Raw genomic sequence first — 24755 nt, 5'->3', positions numbered from 1 at the left:
AAGAAAAAACATTTTTGAGAAGAGAATTTGATACATTTCAATCCTCAAGTTTAACCTAAATATCGTGAATGTAATGTAGGATGGGGCAAGATGGATCACCTAAGGCGAACCCTCAATGCCTCAAAATAGAAATCTTTCAATTTAGCTTTTCAACATGGATCTATAAAAATAGCTCCCAATCAGTATGCTAAATGTATGAAATAACAAAAAGTCTACTTTTTATTTCATTTTCAGTCATTAAAGTAGAAGTCTATTTATCTGTCAATCAAAAAATGCCGGGTCACCTTTAAGTTCTGCAATTATTATTGTTTTTATTCACAATGTTAAATTACACACAGATAGATAAGATAGTAATAAACTACTAATGATTTTTTAGAATAAAAAAGGATTTTAAAGCTTTGGATTGAGAAGTGGCACTGCATTTAAAAATGTCTGTTTCTTATGAAAACAAGCCGTGTATTGCTTTCTTAAAGACAAAAATGTACATTTTTCAATAACAAATTAACATCATTATGCTCAGAAGTAACCTTAAAATGATGAAATCAGCAATGGAAAATATATTTTGAATACGAACTATACTGAAGGGCATAGTTCGTATTCAAAATATATTTATGTGCTGACCCATCTTGCCCCATTTGCAAGTTCATGTTAGAATGTCTAATGTCCACGCGGGTTATAGCCTAAACGTATACAATATTTGAAGTGGGGAATACCCCGTTAGGCATAAGTATGTTAGGTATAAGCACGTTAGGCATAATCAACATTAAGCATAAAATGATCCAAAGAACAGCCCATGATATAAAGAAGGCAGAATTATGCCTGACGTCCATTATCTCTAACGTATATTATGCCTATCGTCTGTTATGGCCATCGTACATTATGCCAAAAGCATTGCCTTAAATAAGGGGGGCTATGGGGACTTAGCCCTCCCTAGAAAAAATAGCCCCCCCTCCCCCTAGGATTTGAAAAGTTAGTAAACAGTGATATCAATTTTTAACATATAGCATACTGAATTTCAATTACTACAAAAGTTTGAAGACATATATTCATATATTGAAGACCATATTCACCCTATAATAATGAAATGAGTGGAAGACAAATAAGCTCGTTTTTCATTTTTAAGAAAGATTCCTGTGTGTCAGTTTGCACTTGATGTTAATTATGAAATGCTAATATCTAATTGATTTGAAAGCATCAAAGCAAGCTTGATATGAACAACAACGGAGAGCCACCATGATATCAATTAAAGCAATCGTGGTACTTCACCAGCAGTCAAAGACATGTGGTCATACATCACTGACGAGTGACAGTTTTCCAGCAAACTTTCGCTTAAACCGTCTAAGACGAATTAAGTACTGTCCATTTAATTCCACCAGTTAATTGTCGTTATCTTTGCAGATACGTATTTCGACCACAACTGTGTGGTCGTCTTCAGTTAAATGGACAGTACTTAATTCGTCTTAGACGGTTTAATACATTCCACTAAACGAGCTTAATATATTTTTCTGAAACTTTCGCTTGCCTAGCAGCATGATAATCTTCACAACTCCCTTCAGCGTTGCGTTGTAACGAAGTTTTTCGTATATTGCACACTGATAGCTGTCTTGTATATTCTTTACCTTTCTTACTCCAACTGCTTATGGATTACTAATTGGGCTTCAATAGTAACCCAATTAGAGGTTCAAAATGATAAAGCATGAAAGCTACAATTGCTGGCCACGCCCATCTTCTCCGTTACTAGCAAGGGCGTAACCAGAGGGGGGCAAGAGGGGGGGGGGGAGTTCCTCCAAGAATACATACGGAATTTCCTCCTAAAATTCCACTAGAAGTTTCTTCAATAATTTATGACGGAAATCCTCCGATTTCGCTCCATAATTTCATCTATAAAAAAAATCTTCGGAAATTCTTCTAGAAACTGCTTCGGACATTCCTTCAGGAACTCTTCCTTTAATTTTTCCGGGAATACCTCTATAGCGAAATCCTCTAGAATTACATTCTGGAATTCTTTCCGCAATTATTTCAGAATATCCTTCAAGAATTCCTACAGAAATTTCTTTAGGAATTTCTCCAGGAATTCGTCCAAGTATTTCCCCGGAAATTCTTCCCTTCCTTCAGGAATTTCTCCGGGATTTTTTCCGCGAAATTGTCCTAGAATTCTTTCCGGACTTCACTCGGAATTTACTCCAGAATTTCATTCGGAAATTAATTTGGGAGTTCCTCCAGGATATCTTCCAAGAATTCTTCCAGGAATTTCTTCAGAACAAACAAAGAGCAGCAATTCATCTGGGAATACTTTCAGGATTTCATCTGGGAATTTCTGCATTAATTCCTCCTGGTATTTTTTCGGGAATTCCTTCAGATATTTCTCCAGAAATTCCTTCATGAACTTCTCCAATAATTATTTCAGTACTACCTTGTGAGAATTCCTCTGGAAGTGCTTGTGGGAGTTCATCCGGGAGCTACCCCAGGAGTTTTTCCAAAAGTTCCTCTAGTCCTCTAGTTATCCCTCCAGAAACTTCACAGGGGACTCTTTGAGGATATTTGGCAGGAATTTCAAGGGAAATGGGATTTCGTAAGTTCCTCTAGAAATTCAACTCCGGTTATTCCATCGGCTGTTCCTCAAATTTCTCCGGGAGTTCCACTAGTAGTTCCTCCGGAAATTCATTCAGACTTTCTTTAAGGAATTCATTAAGGCTTTTTTTTGGGAATTTATCTAAAAATTCCTTCAGAAGTTCCTCCAAAACTTTCTCTGGGAGCTCCTCCGGGAGGTCATTTAAGAATTTTTCCAGGAGTTTCTCCTGGAATTCTTACGAAAGTTCATCCAGAAGTTCTTACGAGAGTTCCTCCAGGATTTCCTCCGGAAATTCTTCCTGTAGTTCTTCAATAAATTTATCTAGAAGTTCCCCCGGCAGTTCTTCCGAAAATTCCTTTGATAATTTCTCCGGGAATTCCTACAGAAATTCCTCTGGGAGTTCCTCCGGAAATTACGCCGGGAGTTCCTTCTCAAAGGAACACCCGGAGGCAACTGCCGGTGAAACTCACGGAGAAATGCTCATAAAAACTGCTGGTGGATCTCCCGGAGGAATTCACGAAGGAACTGCCGGAGGAGCTCCCGTAAGAACTCCCGGAGGAATTTCAGGAGAAACTCCTAGAAAAATTCCTAGAGCACCTCCCGGAGGAACTCCCAGAAAAACTATCGGAAAAACTTCGGGAGGAATTTCCAGCTAATTTTCTGAAGAAAGCCTAAATGATTTCCTGAAAAAAGCCTGAATGATCTCCTGGAAGAGCTACTGGTGGAATATTTAAATGAACCCCTGGATGAACTGGCAGTGAATTTTTTATTTAAGATTTTTTTTATAAGAAACAGCATGAAAGAATTATCTGAAGGATTCCCTGCAGAACTTATAAAGGAATTCGTGGAGGATTCCTTGGAGTAGAAAATGGTGGAATTTTTGGTCAATTCCCGGCGAAATTGATGGTGGAATTCTTGAAGACATTGCCGAAGAAATGGCTGGAGGCATTCCTGAAGAATCGGGGCGTGAATGCGTGACGTTTATTGGCATTACGTTTTAGTACAAAACGTTGACTTCAACGCTGACGCGCAACGCGCTCTTGTGATTCAGGTTGTGGATTTGGTTTCAAAGTGTTTGGAGCTTAGAAGGAAAAAGTACCAAGCACTAATATTCATGTGTTTTTATAAAACTACTTTAAAACTACGATTCAGAAGACCTAAACAATTCGCCATCCCCCCCCCCCCTAATCGAAATCCTGGCTACGCCCATGGTTACTTGGGAAGGGAAGGAAATGATGATATGACATCTACTTAATGCGACTCACCGACACCCTCATAGATGTCAAGGAGTTGGATGGTTGGGAGGGAAAATAGTTTAGGAGTATCATCATAAGCAAATTATATAATAATTTTGAACAAACGATTCAGTTAACGATTTATACAAAATATTTAGAGGATTAATACAAAAAGAGACAAAAGGGGGAGGGGGCTTGGCAATTGCCGACATAAAGCACAACAGAAAGCATGCATTCTGTTCCGAATAGAAGTTATGTCAGTAGTACAAAATAACTGACTAAGCCATTTCAAAATCTGAAGACAAACAGAATTAAGGCCATTTGAAAGTTCCTAGACTTGTATTCAAATTGATACAGTACTACATAAAACGCCGAAAGAAAAAGCTTACACAACCTCACTTGATCAGTACAGTTGCTGATGAAGAATGTGTACAGCCGCCAGACATTCTAAATACTCACGCTCCTCTAATGTGGACGTGTACAATACACATGTGGAAGTATTGGCTTGAGAAAATGGATTTCGAGTGATTTGACTATGCGTCCAATTTGGGAATCTCGAGCTCTTTCAGTAGCCGCTAGGTTGCGAAGGCCGACGGAGGTCCTTCGTAGCTTAGTTGGTTAAAGCACCAGTCTAGCGTACTGTAGGGTCATGGGTTCGAGTCCCATCGAAGGGAAAGTGGTTACCTCCAATACATTTTCCAAATCAATATCTTCCACATAACGTACATATTCACATATGAGTTTTCACAACATTGTACATTACTGTGTTACGCTTCACCTTCCGCGATTTGATGGCCCAATATGCATCCAAACGTTTGCCAATTTATTGATTAGTTCATGTAACCATAATAAGGAATAGCAATCAACTTCCAAAATTTGCTGGGGCTGGGACTCAGAATTTTCACTTTCCATTTGTTTTATTTCTTCGATCACTTCTTTTATTATACTTTGATCACAAAAAAATAAAATCTAGAAAACAAGAGTGAAAAAATTTGACGCGGAAAAAATCAACCTTCCTTGAGCACTAATCTTCACAATTCCCTCCAACATCCGAGAAGGATTCTCATCAGAATCCGAGAAGGATTATTTACAGAATCCGAGAAGAACTCTTATTTGAATCTCTCAAGAATTCCTTTCAGAATCATCGAAACATTCCACCTGGAATCAAAAAAAAATTCACACTGGATTCCTTTTGGCTTTATTAAGCGATACCCTTTGGAATATGGGGGAGGGGGGTACTCTTCATAATCCATGAAGGATTTGCTTCAGAATCTCTTGTTGATTTGCGTCGGAATTCCTCCGGAATCATTCGATTTGTTTCGGAATCGTTCAGAGATTTGCTACAGAATTCCTTTACGATTTGTTTCAAAATACTTCGACGATTTGCTTCGGAATCTCTCGACGAATTACTTCGGAATCATTCGATAATTCGCTTCGGAATACATCGACGGTTTGCCTCGGAATTCCTCAAAGATTTAGTTCGGACTCCTTCGACGATTTGCTTCGAAATCCTTTCGATGATTTGCTTCGGAATCCCTCAACGATTTGTTTCAACATCGCTGGAGGATTCCCTTCAGAATCGAAGTCTCTCCCGGCGATTTACTTCGGGATGCTTTAGAATTCTTCTACAATTTGCCTCTACATCCCTGGCACCGTGCCTACGAGGAGGATTTCCAACGGAATCTCTGGAATATTCCCGTTGGAACTTCTGGAACATTCCCATCGGAATTCCTGAAGGATTCCATTCGGAATCCCTAGAAGATTCTCATTGGAATCCCTGAAATATTTCCGTTGGGATCCCTGGAACATTCCCTAGAAGATACTTATTGAAATCCCTGGAAAATTCCCGTTGGAATTGCTGAAATATTCCCGTTGGAATGCTTGGAAGATTTCCGTCGACATCCCGGGAGGATTTGGAATCCCTTCGAGCTCCCTGGAACATTCCTGTCAGAATCCCTGGTGTATTGCCCTCAGAATCCCAGGAGGTTTTGTAAATCTCGATTTTTGGTCCGGGATGTATGTACTTCCTACTACAATTAAAATAGACACTCAACATTAATGTAGAGATCGAAATAGGTATCTAATAAATAACTAATGAAATAACTGAATCAAATAGAATATTTATCACGTTCTGTCGACCATTGATATGCCGCCGCAAACATATCTGTCATATATGATATGAATTTAGCATATGCCAAACAAATTACATTATAGTTTTCTTCTTTTATTGTCAGTCAGACATTGAATATTTCGGTAGTGCTTCAAGGCGTCAACTAGAAACAACTTCCACGTAGTTTTTGTCCCGTCTTTTAAATTTCATGTTAATTAAATGCACCTTCTAATACCAACCATCATGAATATGAAATTTCACTTATCGGAAAGGGCAGACCTTGTAATTAAAATTCAGTAAACGCACACTTTTCCCAAACACAACCTGTCATGGGATTTTCTCTATTAATGTTCATCTTCAAAACATTCAATCACGTGGCGGTATCGACTGGTCGGCCATCTGATTAGCGGACTAATCTCCCGAAAAAAAATGCTCATTATCGACGATGGTAGCAAATGAGGCGAAGATGAGGATGCCTCAGTGGATTAATTGCGCCGGCTTTCAATTCATTGGCTGCACATCAATCAATACGGCGCAGTGCTTCATTAACACGATTTCGCTTTGCGTTTTCTGTCTTCACGCGCAGGTTATATCGGAAAAACAAAACAATAAAAAGCATAGAGAAAAGGTCAGTTAAATAGGTTATTATAGAAAATTTAAACACCACCTGTCGACGTTTTGGGAAGAGGAAAGTGTTTTCAATTTCGATTTCATCAGAAGCGAGAGCAATAGGTCAAGCAAGAGATTGGTTTGGAAGTTTTCACAATTATAGTAACACAACGGAACAGACGTTTCATGTGACCTTGAGCAAAGTAAAAGTGTGAAATCTTTATTTTTTATTTTTTATTGAAAGATTAGCAATAAAAAGTTAAACGGATTGGAAGTTCATAGAACTCAAACCGTTACCATTTACACATTCGTATGTTTCCCATGTGGTTAAAAAAGATGACCTGGGAAATTGTGAAGTTTTCCAAATCGTTCCCAGCTAACCTTCAGCATGATTTTTATTTGTCGCGTATCTTACTGCTGGACTGTCGAAGGCCTCCAGAGCATTTGATTAATTACCGTCATTGGCTCGAAAACCAATAAAAGAGTCTTTTCTGCTGTAAATTGAAATCATAACCTCAGAACAAGTCGTTGGGTATCGAATGAAGGTTGTGTGCATGATTATAAACCGCAGCATTATTCGTGAATGACAATGTTTTGCCGGGAAGTCGAGACAATTTCCAACCCGAAAATTTCCTAGAACGCACCGAGAATCTAATCCAGTCACCATCAGCATGGTGTTGCTGTGTAGCCGCGCATCTTATCGCGCGGCTAAGGAGGGTTCCAAGTTTCTTCGTCAGAAATGGTGTTAACATATTAATAAACATTAATATTATGAGTGTACCATTGTGGATGAGAGTGTTGCTTAGCTGTAGAGGCCTGAATTAAATTATTCAGGCCTCTACTTAGCTGTAATTTGCAATCTCATCGACCCACTAGATAGCGATCCGAACTCAATTCTCGAGGGACCGCTGGTGGGTGTGGGGAAAGGGTGGTAAAATAAACACCACTTTCGTCGAATTCAGTCATAAAACGAGGATAATTCACTAGTTTTAGCACTTAGTCCAACAATTTAACTCATATTCATATGACGCTTAGCCATTTTTTGCACTAACAAACATCCAAAATTCGTATGTTCAAAGATACTGCAGGTAAAATGAACTCTGCATGATATTGAATATCGGGTTAAAACCCCTTTAGAAACATATAATTTTCATTTTATCCAACTGCAGTACCGAACATATGAAGATTACGAAAGCTTTTTAAAAACTCTGGTATATTTTTTAAAGATAAGTTAATTATCGAATTAATGAAAGGAAGAAATAAAGTTATGGGAAATAAAGTTATTCTGAAAGTTAATTACGTTATTCAAATATTCATCTTTGTTATTTGATTTTGTTTGTTTCTTGTACTTCTGCTCCACAATTGCACAGCTTTTATCATAAATTTGTATAAGTTTAAAACAAGTGTTTATTTTACCTGCATACATGCTAAGGGGTCGTACACATATAACGTAAGCATTTTTTCAGAGTTTTTCGAAGACCCCTCCCCCCATGTAAAATTTTTTCATACAAATGATTTTTTATTTATATGGTGCGTAAGAAAACGACGAACCCCCCTCCCCCCATAAGTGCTTACGTAATATGTGTAGGGCCCCTAAGGGATATATCACTGGGGACATAATGATTCAAACCACAAATTTTACTTTTTACCTTACAAGGTCTTTGTCAAGGTTGTCCTGTTTGCGCCTTTAGCTTGAACCAATGTTTTCATAAATTTATTGAGAGCTAAAACTTGCGGCAAAATGGATAAAAATTACATCAGATCCTAATTTACACGGCCGCTTCTGATATTTTGGATAGCTGTAGCTTTTCGTTTGGATTTGAAACCCAAATATTAGCTCAGGTATCTTATTTTGTTTTGAGGAATTTTACCACCTCTTCCACTAGGACATGATTGTGATCAAGAATTATGATCTCGTTCTCGGATGGTTATGGTCACGGCGATGATTGCAATGTCGATTCTATTATCATTGAGAAAATCTGCCGACTCACATATCATTCACAATTCAGAAATTTCAGACATTCTTAGAGACAAGCCTCTCGGAATCCAAAACTAAGTGCACTCGCGTTTTCTAGGGCACCCTATTCGAAACGGAAGCCACGCACAACTGTCATTTTTTTTATTCCAGCTTTGCTCCATCCGTCCTCCAGCAATTCCCTTGGAAAATCCTCCGGAAATTACTTCGAAGATAAATTCAGAAATACCTTTAGAAAAACTTTAGACAAATTTCTTAAGGAATTCTTCTGGATTCCCTATGAATTATTCTAAATGTTTCTTCAAATTCAAATACTTGAGAAATTCATTAGGAAATACCTCCAGTAATTTCTTCATCCAGAAATTGCTTCAAACAGTCCATCAACAAGTCCTTCAGGAATTCCATCGGAGAATCATCCACAAATAAATTCAGAAATTCCTTCAAAGAGGAAATTCGTTTTGCTGCAAAACTCCCCTTAGGAGTTCATTCCGATTTTTTTTCTAGGAATTCATATGGAAGTTCCTGGACAAAAACTTTAGAAAACACATCAAGGATTTGTCCTGAAAATTCCATCAAAAATTAGTTTAGAGATTTTTTTTTGGCTATTCCTTTACAATTTTCTTTTTGGAAATTCCTTCAGAAATACCTTCGTAAAATACTTTGGAGAAACTTCAGAAAACGTCTTAAAGAATTCAACTGTCATAAGACGAGTTTAGTACTTTCCATTTGATTCCACACCGTTTTGTAATCTTTGCAAATACGTATTTCGACCTAAACTGTGAGGCCATCTTCAGTGTACTTGACTCGACTCGACACTGAAGACGGCCTCCCAGTTGAGGTCGAAATACGTATTTGCAAAGATTACAGAACGGCGTGGAACTTAATGGAAAGTCACTTGTCATAAGACGAGTTAATACAATCCCATTGAATTCCACCACTTAAGGTACCCCGGGGCAAGTGAAAATACGGGGTAAGTGGGTACTATGGCTGCCGATAAATAGGTGAACGTTTTTAATGGTAACAATGTTCTAGGAAGATGAAGCAGAATTATCAACGATATCGCCTGACTCAAAAAAATTTGGAATCAAAACCATTTGCGGCACCATACTAATGGTATTGTTTAATCATGACTTTAAACTACTGGCTAAATCTATTACTTTTATTTGAATTCAATGGATTTTCAACAAAATAGTCGTTTCTAAATTCATCATTGATGTGGAAAGTGAATATTTTGAGCAATTAAATAATTGTGTGACATCAAAAACAATTGAAAAGTTTTGATTAAAGCTAAAATCTGCCATTTTCATTTTCCCTTGATTTTTAACATACATGGGGCAAGTGGGACATATTTGAACAACATTTTCGATAGAGCCATTTTACTTGTGTTTAGATTGTTGTCTAGTGAAAAATAACTTCGACAATCATATATCATATGGATCTGAATCAATTGCAGTTGATATCGTTGGTTTAGTTGTTAAGAAGTAGTGTACAGTTGATTTACCAAATGTGAATTTTACTTTCTGAAAATTATCTCCCTAATGGAAAAGAGCAATGGTTATAACTATGGAAAATTTTCCGTTTACAGGGCAAACAATCTATTTATTCTACATTAGATCAACAGGTTTTGTCTTGTGTTTTGTTATTTTTAAGCTAAGCATCAGATTAACCGATCTTCAGATAAATAAAGTGCTTAAGACATAAATTGGCCATTTCGTTCTATTACAAATTTACAACACCGCCTGAATAAAAACGTTCCTTTTGAAGTTTTAATTTATGTAATAATTTGTGTTAAACAGAGAAACATTCATTCGAAAAGTGAACAAAGATTTGCTTATCTCCTCCATCTTACACATTTGGTAAGAAAGTAAGCTAATGTAAAGCCAGACAACAGACAATTAAACAGTAAACCGGCTGTTGTCTTGTTTTTATATCTGCTAACATTTTAATCCCTTTCTTTTGCCAAAAACAAAAGTCGGACAATCAATAAACCCCCATCCATGATCTGAAATACTACGACTCGGAAATTACATGAACATTATATCTACATTCTTCAAATTAGTTTCGTTCGACAGTGTAGAGCAGAATAGGTCCCACTTGCCCCGTTTGAAGGGGTAAGTGGGTCCCGTAGGTAAATTTATTTATGTCACTACCAATATTTTTGTAACTGAATAAATGGCTTACAACACGTCTACACTTCAACAACGGAAGCATATAATGATGTATCCGTGGTTAATGTCCTGAAATACCCTGTTTTCTAAGTATGCGTTAGCGATTTTGCTGAACTAGCGTTTTTTTAGGTCCCACTTGCCCCGGGGTACCTTAATTGTATCTTGACAGATACGTATTTCGACCTCAACAGTAAGGCCGTCTTCAGTGTCTCGTACTTGACTCGAAGTCGAGTCTAAAAAAGTTTGAATAATGTTTCACTTTCTGAAGAATTGTTAAAAGAAGTTCTGAAGGAATTCCCGAAGAAATCCACAAAACAATTTTGGCAGGTATTCCTTACGGAAGCGGCTCTCAACCTTTTTGTTGAGTGGTGCAAGGGGTACCTTGGCATTGCTTGAGAATATCACTGAGAAATCATAGTTGAAATATGCTTCTATTTTAACAATTTCAATGTGTGAAAATGTGTCTGGAAGCTCACTGGGATGAACATTTGAGTTTTCATTTTGGTTCTGTTTGTCGTTCAGAAAAAAAAACTTTATAAAATTTTCAAATTTAACTGCGGACCTCCATCGAGACTGAGTTTTTTTTATGTTCACTGGACATTCGATATTTGTATCTTGGTTTTTGATAAATTATGTTAGATTGGGCAGAAAAATTTCTAAGGAGAACCTGAAGGGATCTTCGAAAAAAAATCTAAAGAGATTTGTAAAGGAATTTCCGAAGGAATTCCAAATGGATTTTCCAAAGGAATTCCTAGAGGAATTTTCAAAGGAATTTCAAATAGTATTCTCAAACGAATTCCTAAAATAATGTAGAAAAGTTTCTCAAAACCAATTTCCGAATAAATTTCTGAATAGATTCCCAAAGAAGTTTGGAAAGCAATTACTATGGAAACTCTGAAGGAATATCCCAAGGTTCAAATGAATTTCTGAAAGAGTTGCGGAACCATTCCATAAGCTGTTTCAAAAGTTTTCTGAATGAATAGCTTCTTCACCAGCTGTATTTTCGAATGAATTTCTCAAGGAATATAAAAAAGTCTTGAAGGGGTTTTCCAAGGAATTTCTAAAAACATTTTGCGAGGAAATTTCGAAAGTAATTTCTAAAGGAACTCGTACAGGAATTTACAAAGGGTTCTCCATATAGTTTTGAAGGAATTTCCGTAAGAAGTTCTGAAGGAATTCCCGAAGAAATCCACAAAACAATTTTGCCAGGTAATTGATTTAGGAATTTATTCTGCAATTAGGATTACTGCTTGTAGACTTTATCTCATGGCTATGTTCATCCTATCAAAAATAAACCAACCTTTCTTTAGTATTTTCATTGGAAACATTATCATTCTTTGTTAAATTTCCGGAAGAATTTTGCCAACAGGATTTTCGGAAAGAAATCCTTGAAAAAAATTGCATGGTTTGTCCAAAGGAATTCCTGGTGAAGTTTTCCAATTTATTGCTGGAGGAGTTCCCAAAAAAATCAAAATCCAGAATTCTCTGAAGATTTTTCGAAAAAAAAAATTCTGGCAGGAATTTCAGGAAAAAAATTCCGGATGAATTCTTCAAAGAATTCTCGAAGGAGAATCTGAAGAGATTTTTGAAATCATTGGCGATTTCCGAAGGAATTTCCAATGAAGTTTCCAAAGAAATTCCTAGCCTAGCTTTCTCCAGGAATTCTTTCGGAAATTGTTTTCGAAGTTACCACTATATTTTACCATTACATTTATTTGGCTAGCTCAGTCTTGTGCGACACGTTGCAGACCCGCAATTCCCAAGTATGATATGTTTACAATGTATATCCTCTTATAGTTACATCCAACCAACGGATGGAAGATTTTAATACAGTTCTGCATAAGATCCTTACAGATACTATACAATAATTTGGCATATACAATTTCGGAAGATTTTAATACAATCGTTGTATTCAAACCATTCAATTTTGTATTGTCTGTATAAAAAACTCACATTTCCATTGGCGTAACTAATGGAAAATTCTTTGTTTGACCATTTCTGTTTTTGCAGGCTACACAGGAAGTTCGTCATTTTTGTTCGACCCAACTGAAGTCCACTGTTCGCAAGTCGGCCTAACACTGTCGTAATCTGAAAAAGTGACGTATACGCCATTTTCTAAAACTGGTGTTAACGAGTACTACTCATCGAGCTCTTTAACAGAAAAATGGAAAACATGCATGTTGTAAAATGGCTGTTACGTCACTTTTCCAGATTACGGCAGAACAGACATCCATGAATGATTTAAACATTTCAAATGATGTTCATCGACGGTCATTCCTGACATAAAAAATCTAGAAGTTTCCTACGAGTCCCAAAAACTGTGATACGCTCAGAAAAGAATAGGTGTTGCGTTCGACGTTAATGGAATGTAGGCTCGACACTGCACTATGGTCCAGGATACTGATTTACGCGGAAAGATGTATTTTACGCCAAAACCATATTTTTTAGAAAAATACTGTTGTTCTACAAAATTGTTCAAAATAGTAAGGCCATCATTATGGTGCAACCAAAAAATAGGGTGGCCCATCATATAAAAAAAAAATGAAAATATATTTTTATTTCTCGGAATATTGACATGCTATGTTCTACAAAGTAGGTGACATGGTGACATTCGTGAAAAATGAATGTTTTGCTATAATAATATCGTCTATATCTTCTTCCATTGTCGAGTTATATCAATTTATTTAAAAAAACATGATTTTAGTAAAATTGGTAAAACTTGAGATAGAAAAATAACATATCCCCAATTTTTTTTACATAATAAGGAATATGAATTTCTCTTTCAAATTCTGTGTAAACATATTTTTTTGGTCTGCCCTAACCGGAGATATCAATATAAAAAAAAAACTATAATTTTGACAGAAAAACGATTATAACTTTTGATTGGAAAAAGATATTGAGCATATTTACCATATTTAAGCATATTTAAGTTGCATTTTGTTGAGCTCTAAAAGTCACATGAAGACGACTTTTTCGAGAAATCTAAAGCAATAAAAGTAGATCAAAAATACTTTTTTTTGTTTGAGGTACACCCTAATCTAATTAAGTAAAATTGCTCTAAATCAGCCAACTTAAGAGCTACAGAAAAAGTTTTTTTAGCAAAATTGATTGGAATAAGCTGCGCTACAACTTTGTAGAACATAGCATGTCAATATTCCGAGAAATAAAAAAAATATTTCCAATTTTGTTTTATGTGCTGGGCCACCCTATTTTTTGGTTGCACCATAATGATGGCCTTACTATTTCAAACAATTTTGTAGAACAACAGTTTTTTTCTAAAAAATATGGTAACGGCGTAAAATGCATCTTTCCGCGTAAATCTGTATCCTGGACCATAGTGTAATGTGCACTCGCTTGACTGTGGATATACAACAGTAAAGCACATAGGGTGACTGTGCTAGTAATAGTGGTGTACCAGTAATAGTGAAAGCGCGATTTTCGCTAGATGTAGTGCATTTAAATTTTTACAAATTACTTCATACAATAGCGCTTGCTCAAAAAAGGTGAATGTCTGAGAAAAAGTTTACAGATTTTCCGGAAAAACATCGAAAAACATCATTTTTCCTTAACCTTTTGGCTCCCTTGCACCAATAATAGTGAGGCGTTCCTATAATAGAGAATCCCTTAAGAAACCAATGGGATTCACTATTATAGGAACAGAAGTTAGCTAGTACCGCTATTACTTGTCCATGTATCTGTTAATGGTGGAAGCGATTTTGAAAAGAAAACATTATTTTGAAGTATCAACAATATATTTCCTGAAAAGTATAGAAGAACAGCTTTCTGCCACTATATTTACATAACAGGAAATTTTGCAAAAAAGAGAGCTAACCGCGGTGGAGGTTGGTACTCGGATTCTGATGGTTTTTCGGCAAACGTGACCTTTAAGTGGTCTTGTTGTGTAGGGGTTATCACGCCTATCTAGAGAGTAGGAGGTTGAGGGTTTGAGTTCCTCCAAGACACGTGGATTCTTTTTCGCAAATTTCATATCAATTTGTTCATTTCGAAACATGTGCTGTGCATATGCACAGCCAAGATATTTAACAAAAATGGTTTTCGTACGGCCGAGTTGCCGAATAATATGCAATTAATTTATTAAACTCCTGTTAAAATAAGCTCTAGAATGATTTACTTTACTACACAAATCAGCAGAAAAATTGCCTTCGTAAATTATTAGACTATATACAGGCTTACGATACGCTGTAGAGTAAATCCGGGTGAGACGCCATTTTTTTTTAATCGACATTTCTTCAAGACAAACCGTTAAATTAAAACCCTAATTATTGTTTTTGATAGTTTATGGATCCAACTACATAGTGTAGAAGTCATTTGCAAAAGAAAAAAAAAATCGGACTGTACTATTTGCATTACAGAAAAAAAGTCAAATCCGGGTAAGATGCCACCTCATGGGGAGATGCCGCACGTGGGAAATGTTGGAGAAATAGGACACCTAATTTTTTTTTGGGGTAGAAGATATTTTTCAGAGAAGTCTTTCTCGTTCATTATAAATTGTATCCAGAAAAGTTCATTTGGGAGGCCAAAGCAGCACAAATAAAAAGCAATTAATAGCTTAGCGCTGAAAAATTGTATATGGCACAAGTATGGATTTCCACAAAAAATAGGAATAATTCTTCCTCTATAGACTTTCAAAATTTATTCCATGGGCAGTCAAAATTTGAACATGTTGCATATCGGGTCATCACCGTATCTTGTACATATTTATTTATTTAATGATCCTAAGGCACTTACATTGCAAAATATTTAAAACAATATTTTTTCAAGTTACATTGTGAAAAAATAATGAAACAGAAGCCGTTCATTTTTTGATACATTAGAAGCCGAAAATAGTGTAAAATTTAAATTACTTATTGTTTCAAAATCTGAACAAAATCCATAGTACTTTCAAAGTATTCAGAATACATTTAATACTATTTTGAGAACTTTACTGTACCTATTTATTTATCAACAGACTAAGGCCGGAGTGGCCTGTGCTGCACATAAAAGTCTTCTCCATTCAGCTCGGTCCATGGCTTCGCCAACCACGCAGTCTTCGGAGGGCCCGCAAATCGTCCTCCACCTGATCGATCCACCTTGCCCGCTGTGCCTTCTTGTTCCCATCGGATCGTTGTCGAGAACCATTTTCACCGGATTACTGTCCGACATTCTGGCGACGTGCCCGGCCCACCGCAGTCTTCCGATTTTCGCGGTGTGGACGATGGATGGTTCTCCCAACAGCTGATGCAACTCGTGGTTCATTCGCCTCCTCCACGTACCGTCCGCCATCTGCACCCCACCATAGATGGTACGCAACACTTTCCTTTCGAAAACTCCCAGTGCGCGTTGGTCCTCCACGAGCATCGTCCAGGTCTCGTGTCCGTAGAGAACTACCGGTCTTATAAGCGTTTTGTAGATAGTCAGTTTGGTACGGCGGCGAACTCGATTCGATCGGAGCGTCTTGCGGAGTCCAAAGTACGTACAATTTCCAGCCACTATGCGTCTCCGAATTTTTTTGCTGGTATCGGTATCGGCGGTCACCAGTGAGCCCAAGTTCACGAATTCTTCAACCACCTCGATTTCATCACCACCGATAGAAACTCGTGGTGGGTGGTGGTGTACCGACCTTTTTTTTCAGTAACTTTTTTTTCCTTCAATCTACACTAATTTGATCAAATATCCACCGATTGATCCAGAAATTCATATAGTTGTTGTTCCCGGAATCCAGAGATGGTCCGTAACATGGTTCCGGAGATATTGCGGATTCCGTTGGGGTAATAGATTTTTACGCACGGGAAAAAATCCTTATCTCAGCAATTTAATGATTGTAAAATATAAATTCACTTGCCACTTACCTACCCAATCGAAACAAGGCCTTGTGACGTTTCAAACTTCACGATTTTGCAATGCCAGTGCATTCCTGGGCATTTCAGGCATTATATTTCTGTGTTTTTTTTTTGGGTTTATTACCACTTTCAGCTTGGTGAAGTAAAGGAATATGATAAATTTATCGACTAGTTACTATTCTTTGCATATATCCATTAAAATAATTTAGAGATTTCTATTTTAAAATAAAGCGCAACATACTTTCATGACTGCCATTCATGCGAAATTGATAAAAAAAATCCACGATTCTTTCTTTTGGTCGCCTGAGATAGAAAAAGGAGCTTTGCTTTCTGTCTTATGACGCTCACGACCTTTTACAGTACTGGTCTGAAGTAAGTCTAATTTGTTTCTAAAAAATCGACTAAGAATCGCTTACACTGATGTCTGTCCAATTAATCCTACAAATGGTTTTAAAATGCTATCATCCGAACTATTGTTATTTTTAACAAGAGTTATCAATAATGTTACATTATAAATTTAAGATAAATAAACGCAATTGGAAAAAATCTCACTATAAGATAGGTAAATTTTGGAGGCGCATTTTGCATACAAAAAAAATGTATTTTGATTGTCATTCCTGAGCCTGTAATCTGATCTTCATTTTTCTATAGGAAACAGTGGGGTATGATTCCCTGTCGAATGAAAGTGAAAGTGCCCAAAATGCGGGACTTTTTTTGCGTGTTTTTGGTTTAAAATAATTGTTTTTGGCCATAGCTTCTAAGCCCATAGTCTATTATTGTCAATTTCCAAGAGGATTGGATTATTTAGTGATACGTATTTCCAGCCGAATGCAACTTGTTGTGAGCAAATCGATTAATAATAAGTGCCCAAAATATGAGCTGAACTTTTTTACGCGGTTTTAAAAAAATGGAAGTTTGACCATTTCAAGCTTGTAGGTAGTGCAATCCGGCCAATTTTTCATAGAAAATAATATAACAGGATTTCCAGTCGACTGTAACTTGTCGTGAGCAAATCGGTAAAGAATAAATGCCCAAAAATGGGCTTAGCTTCTTTACGCGTTTTTGGTTTTAAAAAAAATATTTTGGCCATAACTTCCAAGCCCATAGGGCCCAAGGCCCATTTTCAACCATTGTTTCTGCGTCGAATGCAACTTGTTGTGAGCAAATTGGTTGCGGATCAGTGCCTGAAAAAGGTGCGAGTTTTTTTTAAAGTGTTTTTGGCGTAAAAATGTATTTGATTGTATGACATTTGCCAGAAAACCATTTGCCAGAATCAATTTGCCAGAACGATTTTTGCCAGAAACCCATTTGCCAGAATGGACCATATGCCAGAAAGCCTTTCCCCAGAATAGACCATTTGCCAGAATGTAATTTGCCAGAATGTAATTTGCCAGAATGTACCATTCCCCAGAAATAGTAAAACTGGAAATTCCAATTATTATTGATGGCTAAAGAATAGAAAAATATATATATAAAGAAGGTAATTTTGCATTATTTGGTGGATTTGGCATTATTTTGTGATGAAGGGATTTGCGGTATAATTTTCATAAAAGGGATTATTCAACATATTAGACAATTTTCAGAAAGATGGATACTATTTATCAAAAAAAATCATATTTGTCTGTTACCAAACAAAATGTTTACGAATGTATATCATATTTCTTCGTCTCATTCCACACGCAGACTTCATTTCAAAATTAAATCATATCTACAATTTGCATTTGCTTTCATTGAAGAAATTATATCTACAAGTCTAGGCAAAATGTATATTTCTAAAGAAGGAATCATATCCACAATTGACATATTCAAACACGGACACGGGCAACCACCTACGTTTAAAGAAGGGATAACATCTTCTTCTTCATTGGCATTACATCCCCACTGGGACATAGCCGCCTCACTGCTTAGTGTTCATTTAGTACTTCCACAGTTATTAACCGTGAAGTTTCTAAGTCAAGTTACCATTTTTGCATTCGTATATCAAGTGAACGGCCTTGAGATCCTTGAGTGAACGGCCTTGAGAACGGCCATCACTCCTCATATCAAATCACGGGATATATCGTAGGAATCTTTAAACCAAACATAGAAGAAAGCGTAAAACTTTGAGACAGACTCAGCTGACCCATTTACTTGCGATCAGCTGATCCAAATGGTTACGTTATTCTCGGACCTTTCGTGGGGTCCAAAGTCCAGTCTGATGCAATTCATGAAATCATTGTGAAATTCAGAACTCGGATTAACTATAAATACCGTGCGCTTTTCCAAGCTCGGGGTCAGTCCCAAATATTCAGCAGCACCTCTATTGGAATTCGGCGCTTTCTAGGTTTCCCTAGCCGGCCTACCGAACACTCCAATTGAATCAGGGTTGTCCCTTAGTGTCCCTAAATAGTCCGTCGCGGTAAAATCGAAAATCGGTGTTAGAGTCTCAGAATAAGTATCGATAAAGAAAAAGTGTTAGTATCTCTGGGAAAGACATTGTCACGGGAAATAGTGCAAAAGTTTGTTAAAAGGAAAATATTCGAGTTTATGATTATACGAAAGTGTTAATTGTAATAATTGTAATAAATAAGTGCTGAAATGTAAAAGAAGTTTATAGGGGAAGTGTACCGGTTTTGGCCAACTTAGTGCCAAAATTGCCAACCCTAAAAAATACATATTTTTCCAAAATAATCGATCAGTTGGAAGCAGCGTTGAAAGGTGAGGGATATATCTCTTGTTGAACTAATAAAACTCTTGCGAATTGGTTTATTTTTGGAGTTATTCACAAAATTGGCCAAATTAGGAACATGGTCAAAACCGGTACAGTTCCCCTAATTGTACAAACAAGTGATACATAAATAATAAAGTTTTATTCTAACCGTAGTTGAGTGTTTGAACTAGAAAAACCGAAAGACCAGTGCCGCGCCTTCGGCATAGAACGCTTAACACATCGTGGAACGGTGATTATTAACATTTGAGCTTGAACAACACATCGTTCGCAAGTTCGCTTCACAAGAGGCTAACACTATGATACTTTTATGCCCAGGGAAGTCGAGACAACTTCCAAACCGAAAATTGCCTAGACCGGCATCGGGAATCGAACCCAGTCACCCTCAGCATGGTCTTGCTTTATAACCGAGCATCTTATCACTAGGCTAAGGGATAACATCTATCCTTGCCTTAATTGGAGCAAGCACCTTTTTTAAGAAATGGATCATATCCACCATTGCTTCATTTCTGACAAACGCCTATTTTCAAAGAAGGAAGCACATCCACTTTTGCTTTGATCCGGACAAGCGCCTACTTTTAAAGAAGGAATCACATTCACCATTGCTTCATTTGAGGCAAACGCCTACTATTATACAAGGGACCACATCCACCATTGCCTTAATCCTAGCAAGGGCCTTCTTTTAAAGAATGAATTACATGCACAATTACCCTTATCCGGAAAAGCGCCTTCTTTTGAAGAAGGGATCATATCGACCATTGCCTTAATCCTGGCAAACACCTATTTTTAAAGAAGGGTTCACATCAACCATTGCCTTAATCGGGGCAAGCACCTAATTTCAAAGAAGGTATCACATTAACCATTGCCTTAATTCGGACAAGCGCCTTCTTTTGAAGAAGGGATCATATCCACCATTGTTTTAATTTTGGCAATCACCTATTTTCAAAGAAGGGTTCACATCCACCGTTGCCTTAATCCCGGCAAGCGTCTGCTTTTAAAGAAGGGATCACATCCACCATTGCCATAATCCGGGCAAGTGCCTACTTTTAAAGAAGGAATTACATCAACCATTGCGTTGATTTGGACAAATGCTTATTTTTAAAGAAGGATTCACATCTACCATTACTTTAGTCCGGGTAAGCACCTATTTTGGAAGAAGGGATCACACCCACCATTGCCTTAATCCGGGCAAACACCTATTTGAAAGAAAGGATCACATCCGCCATACGTCTTATGTACAGATTCGTTATTTTCAATTCTATTATCGATCGGTTCGGTGTTTTATTCCTCAGTAGAAAACAACTATACAACAACAATAAAGCAAAATTATAAAAAATGTCCCTTATTCCAAATGACCCTCTCTTTTAACGCGGTTCATATGCCTATTCATGGCGTTAAGAATTATTGCGCATACTGGGCAAACGCGCGCATGGCAAATTAGTGACGACCAATTCTGGGGAATGGTGCATTCTGGGGAATGGTACATTCTGGCGAATGGCTTTCTGGGGAATGATGCATTCTGGCAAACGACTTTCTGGGGAATGGTCCATTCTGACAAATTGATTCTGGCAAAAAGCCTTCTGGCAAATGACTTTCTGGCGAATGTCATACAACCATGTATTTTGGTCATAACTTATGATCCCATAGTCCGATCCGATCAAGTTTATTGTGTGACCAATTCATTTGTCAATTTTGAAGAGTTCTCCGACGGGCTAATGGGAAAAACTCGCTGTTCGAAATTTATCTATCATAAACATCACCTTCATGTGCCCACCTTTTTTAGCGAGTTGCCATTCATTAGACAATGGGATGGGACCCATACGAAGTTAATCATGAATGATCTTTCGATCGAATCATGCATCTGTTCTCTGATGTTTGTAAGAAAGTAAGATGCATGCTTATCAAGTTTCAAAATGATGAAATAATGGTCTATGGCCGAAGTTCCTGCAAGAATGCTTAGGTTTCTGGTAAAATATTCAATCTGGTTGGTCTCGTGCCCCATGGTACCCCAGTTCAGCACCACCAGTGGTTGTCGATATAGAGAGAATCGTTGGGCGATTTGTTGCTTAATGCACTAGGACCAAGGTTTTCTTATGCCGAAGGAGCTGCGGTAGCTTCTACGAACGTTGTTGAACAAAGATCTTCTGAGGAGCTTGATGATTGTTAGGATGAAGCGGTGGAAGATTTGGCACATCATCATAGCGAAGGACTGGGAAATGCTTTTCCGTCATCGGAGGAGGCGACTCATGCTGTCGCCCAGACTGATTCCATGTGCGTGCTTGAGTTTTAAATTTGGTAAACTCAGTTCGCTCGGGGCACGTGCGATTATTGCCGTGATGATTTGTACCGCAGTTGACGCAGTTCTGGTCTCATGATCAAAAGCGAAACAGTTACCGCAGTATGTGACGATGTATTTTATTCTTGTGGCATAGGTTGTCTACCGACAGTCTCGAGTTGTGATGGTCGGTTGTTCCCTCGACTGTAGTTTTAAATTATTTCACAAATGTAACCTACACATTGATATATTACAAACATAAACTCAAACGACATAAATTTCTCTCATTTCCAGATACACGTCGCCGTCGAACTTCTCGCAAGGCGGTATATCATTAGACGAGACACGTATCGAGAGGGAGCAATTCTTTGATGCCAAGTCTGCGGCAACGACGGAATCGCCGGACTCATATGAGGCGACAACTTTGCCAGATTCATTCTCGAGCAGTGAAGAAGGCGCAGAATCAGCAACCGAATCAAACGAGCTCGTTGTTGTGCCTGCAGCGTTGGCCGAACGTAACCATACGATCGAAAGCAATAGAACCGTATTTGCGGAAAAGTTAGAGGTCGAGCACAATGATTACGAGTTGGTGTCTAATGAGGTTCGTGTTCAGAATCAAACCGGTTCAACGGGGAAGGGTAAAAAGGGTAAGTTTTTGGATCAGTTTGGGGCCACTGAGGACAACAACATCAACGGTGCAGCTTGGGCATTGGCGGGAATGAGAATCGTTGATCGGGCATCCAGCAAAGCCGGGCAGATTAGTGCGGAGAGTGTGGATGTCATTAGGGATGAAAATGAAAACACTGTAGCAAATAATACTTTGAAACAGCTAATGGACTGGGCAATGATTATGCAGGATGCTGATTTTGCAAACAGTTCGTTTGTCAAACCAACAGTTCCAGAGCCTGAAATTGAGTTAAAGAATGAAATAAAGGACCGTCGAAAGTATGCCAATAAAACTCCACCAAGCATTGACGCTCTTAGTGAGGAAAACAGAATTACTTCTGTTGTGACGGAATTGATTCCCGAACCCTCTAGAGAAACTACCACTATAATGCCTAATGCCAAGTTGGTAGTGAGGCCAACCTCAACTACTGAGGCAGAAGATGATGATTTGGAGGATTTCAAATTTGAAGATCGCAGCAAAGTCCCTACACAGACGACAAAACGACCAGAACTGACCAACTTTATTCAGGAAACAACTACCCCTTTCATGAGCAAAAATGATCATACTGTGACCACCATACGCCCAACTCGTGGTTACGAGGTCAGCGAAAATGTCGACGAGAACGAGAGCTTTGCTCTCCCTGAAAGAACTACCACTACGGGAAAATATGAATCTAGCACCACCGTAGACGACATGCCAGTAACTACTTACTCACCCGCATCTCCAATTATGAAAAAGACTGAGCTTACAACGGAGGCAATCCTACCTACGACATTCGAATCAATGCGCCCGACTCGACGACCGTTCATAATCACCACAACTCAAGAACCGATCACTACCAATTCGGTCAAATTCTTCGAAGAAACTACCCCACTGGTGACAACTACGACTACATCCACTTCCACTAGCAGCTTGAGCCCACCGACGAGTGAAGAAAATGATACACAAATCAATTCCTTGCCCAGAAGTTCAGATGAACAGATTTCATCCGAAGTTGACGCTAACGCTATCAACCAAACCAATGAAGAATTATCGTCCAGGACTAGAACCACAACCACCTCAGCACCTACCACACTGTCTATTCACAACGACCCTTTCCTAACACAGCAGTCCACTTTGCAGCCAATCTCATACCGCCCATCTATTGCAACCACCGACAAGGTAGACTTCTCCACAGAATCCGCCGAGGAACCTACCATCCCCAACCATCCAGTTCTCGTGGATGACAAAAATGTCTACGACACCGTTTCGGAGACAACGCCTCCACCATTTCCGTCAACGGAATCATCTGTCTCGTCGGAATCGGATCCAGCTACCAGCACTCGTCAGTCGATCGAGCGCCTGATGACAACCACCGCCGAACTGTCCGAAGAGGAATCAGTCACCGAGGAAGACTACGTCGATCTGAACAGCAGTGCCACCGGCTCGTCGTCCCGAGCTCCACTGGACCGAGACTCTTCACTGGCCTCACAGTCCCCTCCGGAGCAGGAAGCAGAGGAAGGCAATGGCGGCGTGGTCATTGCCGTCGTGGCCAGTCTGGTCAGCGTGATCGTTGTGCTACTGTTGGTTGCGGCGTTTGTGAGTATACGGAGTACGGGAGTGCGGCACGGTTGCTATTGTTGTTGCTTGTACAGGACGTTATGGGACTTAACAAATCGCCGAGTGACGAAACTAACTAAAAGGACAACTAACGACTATTCTATACAGAAAGTATGAATGATATTTCTTTTAAATCTCTCTTTGATCCATGTTTGCGGTGTAAGGAGTCGTAAGACCAAAATAATTCAAAAGTAGCACTAACGACTGTGACATAATTTAGAAGTACATATCCGGGTGGTGAAGGCATAGTGGAGATAAATTAACGAACAATTCAGTATTTTGTTCTTTCGTTTCACATTTGAACTAAATTTTTTCCTTTAAAATGAACATTTCGGTAAAAAATAAACCTGAAAAATGAATAAATTGGAAGCGAATAGTTCTTATCCCAGGAAAACATCAAGAACACGGAATTGCTCATTATCGATCTCCAATGCCGACTCTATCCGCCAATCAGGAAGACAACCCTGTCCAGAGTTTCTTTTCCTCGAACTTCTCTACCCCTTTATATATTCTCTATGACTTTGTATGAATGCGTGCACATAGTGTAAATAGCCGGTTTGGTCCGCTCTCGCCCCTGGGACCGAGCAGAGCAATCTTTCGTTGATCAGTTGTACTATCCGCAATTGCAGTTGATCTTCCGCAAGCGACAGGCACAGGTCTCCTATGGGCAACGATGCCGCCCGGTCGGGCTGGATGCCTACAGTCTGGACAACGTTTCGGTGTACAACAGCGTCCGTCGCAAGGGCAACACGATGCGGATGTCAAAGCGGTCTTACGGAAACTCGGCTTTCGAGGATCCAGGGCTGAAGACGAATCCGCTGACGGTGGCAGAGCTGGCAAACATCATACAGAACAAAACGGCCATCTACGACGAGTTTAAGGAGATTCCGAACGTGACGGCAAGGGCTGATGAGGTTCCCGAGGGATGTGAAGAGAAAAATCGGTAAGAGCGATCGTACCTTGAAACATTCTCACCAATATCGATTGTTCAATATCAC

The 24755-nt window shown here is 38.5% G+C and overlaps 1 protein-coding gene across 3 annotated transcripts in view; it reads left to right on the top strand.

The window, feature by feature from the left end:
• The window catches only part of LOC134225378 (mucin-2-like), a 212384-nt gene that overhangs the window by 170266 nt on the left and 17363 nt on the right, over positions 1 to 24755 (top strand). For 2 of the 3 annotated variants that reach the window (XM_062705396.1, XM_062705397.1), the window contains exons 3-4: positions 21786 to 23736; positions 24366 to 24700. In XM_062705396.1, the coding sequence (XP_062561380.1) occupies positions 21786 to 23736; positions 24366 to 24700 (2286 nt within the window). The remainder of the gene's footprint in view (positions 1 to 21785; positions 23737 to 24365; positions 24701 to 24755) is intronic. The other variant, XM_062705398.1, reaches the window with a different exon arrangement.

Source organism: Armigeres subalbatus, chromosome 3 (assembly GCF_024139115.2).
Source record: "Armigeres subalbatus isolate Guangzhou_Male chromosome 3, GZ_Asu_2, whole genome shotgun sequence".
Lineage (NCBI taxonomy): Eukaryota > Metazoa > Arthropoda > Insecta > Diptera > Culicidae > Armigeres > Armigeres subalbatus.
Note: the sequence above shows the minus strand (reverse complement) of the source record. Positions and strands in the feature narration are given on the sequence as shown.